The sequence below is a fragment of the Marmota marmota genome, unplaced genomic scaffold (genome assembly GCF_001458135.2).
Source record: "Marmota marmota marmota unplaced genomic scaffold, marMar, whole genome shotgun sequence".
NCBI lineage: Eukaryota > Metazoa > Chordata > Mammalia > Rodentia > Sciuridae > Marmota > Marmota marmota.
Window position 1 is genome coordinate 1393471 of NW_026000005.1, and position 8027 is coordinate 1401497.

Consider the following 8027-nt stretch of genomic DNA (forward strand, 5'->3'; position numbering starts at 1 on the left):
TTTATTCTTATAATAAATTCATCTCTCAGTGTAGATTTAATTTTTTAAATTCCCTAATGAGGAACACATACAATGAATTATGTATTACTGAATATTCCAAAGTTACAGGATAATTAACACAATTGTATTCTCACAAAACTGAACTTCCATAAAAATAGTGAAACTCCATGTGGGCAACGTAGGATGCAAACTTCACCACAATCGGACATGGGCAGTGCTATTGAGTCCACTGAGATGGACTTTCCACCCTGAATACCATCAAGTGTATTTTATATGGAGATGGTAGTAAGGGAAAGGAGTTGGGGAGGGGACAGTGAAGGAACGTTCCTAGAAACATAATTCAGTTAAAAATAATAGTATCCAGTGTAAAGTTTTTGTTGTTGTTGTTTTTCCTATGTTCATCATCCCTCTGATTCTCCTATAGATTAATTTCCTAAACATTATTCTTTATTCTGTTCTAAGAATGTTTCATTTGAAGAAAAGAAAAGTTAAAATCTTTTAAATAGGAAAATTGCCTCTTTTCCTTCATTGCTGAAATTTACAGTTGCTGGAAGCCTCATTAAATCACATACAAATGATCAGTTCTCACTACTTCTGCATCAGAATTCTCTTCATCTCCACCTACTGCCTTCCGAAAGACCAGAGGGCAAGGGAGTCAGCAGAGGTCCTGTATACATGGGGGGCAGGTCTCCCCAGCACAGGCAAATAGGCCTCTGTAGGAACACTTTGCATTCTGTGCTTCTATAATGAATCATTTTGCTCAATGTCAAGTTCTGTTTTTCTGTTACGTGTTTTCATATGACCGTAAAATTTGCAGCAGTTAAACAGGACTTGTTGTTCTTGCTCTAACAAAAGGCTAGAAAAGCATTCAATTAAGTCTGCTGGTATCCTGAAAGTAACTGGCTGGTGAACACCAGCTCCTTTGCCAGGTTTCCTTTCATTACACACTGAATTCTTCTTCTTCCTTCTTTCTCTCTCTCTCTCTCTCTCTCGTTGTTGTTGTCGTTGCTTTTGTGGTATTGTGGTACTTTTGTGAACCCAGGGCCTTGCACATTCTAAGCAAGTGCTCTACCACTGAGTTACATGCCTAGCAAACACTGAATTCTTTAGATGGTAACTTGTCTACCACCCAAGTACAGTGCTTCAGAGGTTTCACGGGCCGTTTTCATAGGCAGTAAAGTCATGGGTGTCTTCTTAATCCTAAGATGTCTGGTTATCTTTGCAAATGAGAAAATTGCTAGACATAAAACATGTATTTAAGCACCAAGAGGCCTCAGCTTCTGACTGTTAAAAGCAAATTTCATACCTGCTTTTTACACCTTCTGTAGCACTCCCCCAGCAATGTGACAAGGATTTAGTAGCACTGTTACCACATTAAAACCAGTGCTGTATGGGGTGCAAGTCAAGCCCCTTCCTAGGTGTCTCCTGTGCTCCATCATCCTCAAAACAGTGCCACCCTCTAATCTGCCTCCTCCCACCTCCCTCACATCTACTCTCAAACCCACAAGCCATGCACAGCCCTGCCAGCCTCCTCAGCTAGTAAGCATGACCCTCTAATCCACGTGCCTTGCCTTTAAAGACCAAACTGAAAATATATGGTGGGGGTCTTTTAATTCAGCTGCTCTAGATGCTTTCTATCTAACTGAAAGGAAAGAGAAGCTCTGGAAACTGGCAGAAACTTAGTAAAAGTTTCTCTCTTAGTTGCTGATTTCAGAAAGCAAGAGTATATACTGCTCTTTTCTATGTTCTGAGTCCTGCTGATTGCGTGTAGTGCTCTTTAGGGTTATCAGCATGCTGCAAGAAGCCCAAGTCACACAGAAAAAAAAGAAAGTTGTTCACTTACCTTTATGACAGCTATCACGACTCTGCAGTCTCCAGCCTGCACAGCCACTGAACTGACAGTTGTTGTTGAAAACTCCACTCCAGGACTTCCTTGGCCAGACATGGTACTTTACAACCAGAGTTTATTCCTTGGGCAGCCTCTGCTCAGATGCTTGTCTGCTGGTCATTTCAGAAAGGAACCACCGGGGTTACTTGGATTCATTCAGGGAAAAGAGCTCTGCTTGCACTGATTACTTTGCTGAAAGTAAAGTACAGGAGGTTAAAAATAGACAGCCCCATTGAGTTTATCATAAGAGAGGAGAGAGAGGGGAGCAATCGCAGAGAAGAGCCACACCCCTAGTATGGTAACACTAAGTGCCTGTTATTTTTTTGCCATTATCTGAAAAGTGAAGGACAGCTTCGAGCTCTTTGCCTATCAGCTGATGTTTGATAGCAAATGGAAAAAAAAAATACATCCTGACAACCCAAATTAGTTTTGCCATTGAAACTAAACAGTTGTAACTACGGACTTTGAAGCCAGCAAGTCATTGACCTGGATATCAATCTTTTCAAAAATTTTCAAGTCTCTCATGAAAAAATAAAAATACCAAAAATGTACTTAAAAGTTCTGGTATTTGTTTTGAGGTTAAGTCACAAAATTGCTTGAAATATATTTTTAGATTAATCTGCTTTTCTAAAACTTACTGCCCTTTGCCAAATGAAGTTTATGTGGAATAGTTACATTTTCTCAGAGCCTCAGATTTCTTAGGAGCATTTTAAAAATAGTCCAACCAGCATTTATCAATAGATACCTATCATTTCAAGATTTCTTTGTGACGGTTCTGCTCCATCAAAGAACATTTTTTTTTCAAATTATTCCTCACAATTACTTACAGAAAGCAAAATGCTTTGCTGTTACCTTTTAATTGCAGCAAGAAAAGAGTTTTTAATCTTATTTTTAAATTAAAGGCTAACACTAAGTATACTTAAAAGAAAAAGGATAGCACTGTACTGGCTTGGCTTCTATTCTTTACCCCACCCCCTGAGAAGAAAAATTATAACTGGCTTCAAATCAGAGCCCAAGATCCACAGATCAATCCTATTGCTAGAAACTCCTCATGTGTCACAGTTGTCTGTGGTATTAAGCAGCAGCTGTTGGAGTCCTTGTCAAAGAACAGCTGAAAATAACACTGAAGTTTAGGTCAAAGGTCAGATGAAAACACATCAGAGACTCCAAAGCGGCTGAAACCTTTGGAAATCTCTGGGACAAAGCCAGAATGGAGGATGTGGCAATAAACAAGTTAAATGCAACCACTCACAGTATAAAACCCTAGCCCAGTTTAAAGGCATGTTCAGGTTCAGGTCTGATGTTCACAAGTCTGAGCAGAATTGCCTTGTTTTGCTAATGTTCACAGTAATATTCTTGAATTAAAGGGGTAGAGAAATACTTTTACATAAAACTAGATGTTCAGTAATTGTTTTTGTTTCCAAGAACATGTCATGGCTGCTCTGCCGTTGTGTACGTGTGACCCTCGGCTTTTGCTTTCAGCATCTGCCTGCTGCTCCAGTAAAATGAAACCACACCTGGATCCCAGATCCAGTGAACAAACTTCACCTGGCCCTGAGAGCAGCAGCTGGAGCATGCTACAATGTAGAAAATACTATGAATGGTTTCATTTCATAGCAGGACTGGAGAGCCTGCAGGGAGCGAACTGCCTTGGAATACTGAAGGCTTCCACTTAAGCTATTGCATAGTTGGTCCACACAAAACCAAAACAGATTGCAACTCATTTTTAGCTAATTGTCCTGAAGAAAAAGCAAGACTTGACACTTGTGTCACAGAATATCCACACCCTAAACTAAACTGCCAAAGGGGTATTGCTTAAGCCACTATGTACTTGCCAACCAGAACAGCAAACAGTGACCTGCACTCAAAACCCTCCATGCACTTTGACCCAGAGTTAATCTCACTGCTAGAAACTTGTGTCACAAGTTGCATAAAGGGCCTGAGGACGGAAAGGGACATTTCAACAGCACACTGCAAGGACCACAGGCTAAGTAGCTCTGTCCACAAAGCCCCTCTCAAGAAAGACTGTGTAGGGGCCACAGAACACAGCAGGGAGTGTCTGAAACTGCAGGGCTAGTCAGAGGAAATGGAGCGGTCAGAGCAAGAGCCTGAGAGTCTAGTTAATTCCAAGGTTTAAGGGCAAAGGGAATTAGAAATATTTAAGACTTTGTTAGAAGATTAATCCAGCTATTCAGCAACAAAGGTAGTGCCCTTTTGTGCATGTAGATGACCTTTCTTTCTGTTAATTAGATGGAGCAGGTCCAGGATGTTGCATAAAGAAAATGTTTTCTACTTTGGTGGACACGAGCAATAAAGCAAACGATGTGGTTTCTGACTAATGTTTTTATTTTAACTCGAATTCTTGGCTTTAATTCTTTCAAAGACTCAAATCATTTTGGCTTTTCCTCTTTCGTTATTCTCTCTTCCTACTTTTTTTCTTGCTTAACTTTTTAAAAATCTTTCCTTTACAGAAGCCCTGTTGCTCAGACCTCTCCATCCACATCTAGTTTCCTTAGAACTCTAATCTATTTTTATTCATCTAGAACAATAATTACAAATTGCAATAGTGACTCCAGTAAGCAATTTGGAGAACAGTTAGTACAAAATATATTGTACTAAACGAACTGGTACACCATGCTTAGATGGAAACACTACAACTTGTTTTAATGTTAAAGTAGTAAACATTTCTTGAGTTACAGCTTATTTATACTCTGCCTCCCCTATCATCACCAAATAAGAAAAAGAAAAGAAAGAAACCAAAATAAAACAAAATGAAAACCTTACAGGCATTCTCAGACCCTTGAAGTTTATAGTGGATCTTGCAGAGGTTATTATGCCTGCTCTGTTTATCCCTCTGGGAAATGCCTGTTTTTATATAAACTAAAATATTCTCCATGGGGAATCACAAAGCTATGACTGGATTCTGTAGAGTTGTGAATAGCACATTTTTAATGAAATAATAAGAGCTAGTAGTCTGAAGATCTGTTCATGTGATTACTTTTCAGTTCTATCAACTAGTTTGCCATTCTTTTTTTTAACATTTTTTTTTAAATTTTTAGATGTTGATGGACCTTCATTTATTTATATGTGGTACTGAGAATTGAACCCAGTGCCTCACACTTGCTAGGCAAGCACAGCAGTGCATGTAGGGTCTGTTCATTTTTTCATACAGGATCCCATCTATTTGTTTTAACCAATATGAGTGTGTGTGTGTATGTGTATTCCTGGGGATTGAACCCAGGGACCCCAGCATGCTGGGCAATCACTCTACCACCAAACCATATCTCCATTCTCTAATCAGTACTATTATTGGTTAAGCTATATTCAACTTTATAAAGACAAAGTGGATAGACCTGATATAAATAATTCAAAGTCTGTTTACCCAGATTAAAAATTCAATGCAAAATTTTCTCTGATGTAATCATTAGTAGTTGTAATAATAGCTACCATGTACAGACTGATCATTATGCGCCAGACTGATCATTATGTGCTTTCTACTTTTATCCCATGTACTCCACATTTTAAGGCTAGAACAACCGATTTTCCTGACTTTATAAATGATGTACTTATACCCACATATCCACACCCACACAAGGTTTCCTTGATTTGGCCACCTCTGGTCCAGTTTTGCCTGAATTTCAAGCTGATTCATGATCTGCTCCTCCCTACTGCCTATCACATACATCACTATTCCTAGAAAACAAAGATCAGCCATGTACTGTACCTTAGTTCAGTTTTCCATCCAGGAATATCATTCCTTTCTTCCCTCCATCTAAATTCTTCCCATCTCTTAAGACCAAGATATCAACTCTTTGTAGAAGATGAATATAGAAAGAGAACCAAATTCCTCTTTCTTCAAAATTTAATTACATCTCAATATTCAATAATTATTTGCTGCTATTATAAACTTGTATTATTTTCTAGTTATTTCAACTTCTATTAATATTATTTTTCCATTATATTTGAAGATCTTTATGGAGAGGAGCCATGTCCTAACATTTCTGAATCTTTGCCAATCAACTCTTAGGGTTATTGTAGAGATTAAGAACTGTTTCACAGAGTACTTAAGAGGAGGAGCTGGTATTTAGTAAATGCCATGAACCACAGAACCAGACCCCAAACTGGTACTTATAAATACTGGGTGACTTTACTGAGTCACATGAATCATATACAAAAAAAGAGAGACAGTTTTAATACTATTCATTATTATTCATGCAATCAACAGTTATTGAGCAGAGATACACATCAGGTACTTCTGCATCAGGGATAGAACAGTGAGAAAAATAAAGAGGCCTCTGCCCTCCAGAAGCTTTTCTCACATTTCAGTGAGAAAAGGCAGGCAATGAAATAAAAAAACAAGGTTAAAACACTAAGAGAAAAACAACTGGCAATGGCTTAAGTAGATTGAGTCACAAAAGTTATGTTTAGAATTTGCCAGAGAAATCATAGAGTGCTGTCAAGGTGTTTGTATTGGAACACAGAGGTTAACAGGAATAATGAATGAATAGTGATTTAACAACAAAAACAGTCAAATCACACCCTATGACCAAGACAGTGTCTCAACCTCTCTGGACCTCAATTTTCTTGATGTCAGCTGAGATAATGGGAACATTCACACCATAAAGGTTTTTTGGGGAGGATTAAATAAGATGATATTTGTAAACAAAAGAATGTTGACAGTTACATATTACTATTTCTAAGATGACAACATCTTTAAGGGATTTCCTAAATCTAGCAGCTGCCACAAAATTTAAAAATGAATTTTAAAAATTAAGTTGAATTAATGCACATGGCAGACAACCCGAATGTAATAATCATACTAGAAAGACATAAAATATATTTTCCTATAATCAGATATAAAATTATTCCAGGGAGACATTACTTCTTGATTGCCATCCTAACCGTTCCACTCACTCTTTACAAATATTGTATAAAACTTTTCCTGATACCTCTCAGCTATTTCTTGGATGACAAGCATCTGACTTAATTGCCATCCATAAGTAAATGGAAGTTGCTCTTTCCCCATAAGCCAACCTCCAGTTCTTGCCAGTTTCCTATTCATCTAGGCAAGTGCTCATCCTCACCCATCAAGTAGGGCTACATGCCTACTATGTGTCAAATGTGTAGATGCCAGGCACTTACAATAAATATGACAAATCCCATCTAGCCATGGAACTTGCCCTCCACTGGTGGAGACATAACAGAAAACATACAAATAAACTGTACGTATATATAACATGGCAGGATGAAATGAATATAATGGAGAAAAATAAGGCATGATAAGGAGAGTGAAGAGAGAAAATACTATTTTAGGAAGGGGTCAGGAAAGCTCTAATAGATGAGATTTGAGTAAAATCCTGGATTAGGTGGAAAGAGCCAGGCATGCAGATATCTCAGGGAAGAACATTCCAGGTGGCTGAGACATGCTTGTTATATTTGAAAAGCATCCAGTAGGTCGCTGAGGGTGAAGCTAAGTAGGGGCTGAGAGTAGCCAACAGAGCAAGAACCTGAGACCCCAGAGAGAAGGCTGGCTAGTTCACATGGGGTCTTCTGGTAGGTGCCACTAGGTCTCTGTTGGGACAACCTTGGTTTATACCTCTTGCCCTAGTATAATTGCTCTTAAGGCCCCTTTTATAATCAAAAGAGTCTGCAAGATAATTATGTGATAACCCTACTATTAAGTCAACATGAAGCCTTTGAATTCATTCAAAATGAGATAGAAAAGTACTGCAGGATTCATCTAAAGAATATCATTTAACTTAACATTGTTAAAGAAACTGCGGAGAAGAGACTATTGGAGTTTATAGTGAATGAGAAGGTGGGGAGAATTTTGTAGCATGCAGTACATAAATGCCCACACAGGTGGCTGAGTTTTACTTAAAACACACCTGAGTTTTACTTAAGAAGAATGACATGTCCAAAAGATCATGACCCTCACTGACAGTCTCATTCCCTCTGGGCATTGACTTTCTTATAATGAAACATGTTGATTTACCCGTAAACCCTTAGCTTCCCCGTGAGATCTTGGAGAATAGTTATAATCAAGCAACTTTTATACCCAGCAAATTTCCCTTCTCTAGGTAGTAAGAAAAGTAAAACAAAACATGGGCAAATTTAAAAAAGATTTAAGTGGGTCAAC

At 38.3% G+C, this 8027-nt stretch overlaps 1 protein-coding gene across 7 annotated transcripts in view; it reads right to left on the bottom strand.

The window, feature by feature from the left end:
- Ccdc141 (coiled-coil domain containing 141) overlaps positions 1-3086 on the bottom strand; it is a 184560-nt gene extending 181474 nt beyond the window's left edge. For 2 of the 7 annotated variants that reach the window (XM_048808097.1, XM_048808099.1), the window contains exon 1: positions 1844-2327. In XM_048808097.1, coding sequence (XP_048664054.1) covers positions 1844-1945 — 102 coding nt within the window. In that variant the 5' untranslated portion in view covers positions 1946-2327. Of the gene's footprint in view, positions 1-1843; positions 2328-2633; positions 2651-2740 lie in introns of those variants that run through there. The other 5 variants (XM_048808096.1, XM_048808095.1, XM_048808094.1 and 2 more) reach the window with 5 other exon arrangements.
- Positions 3087-8027: the final 4941 nt, after the last annotated feature.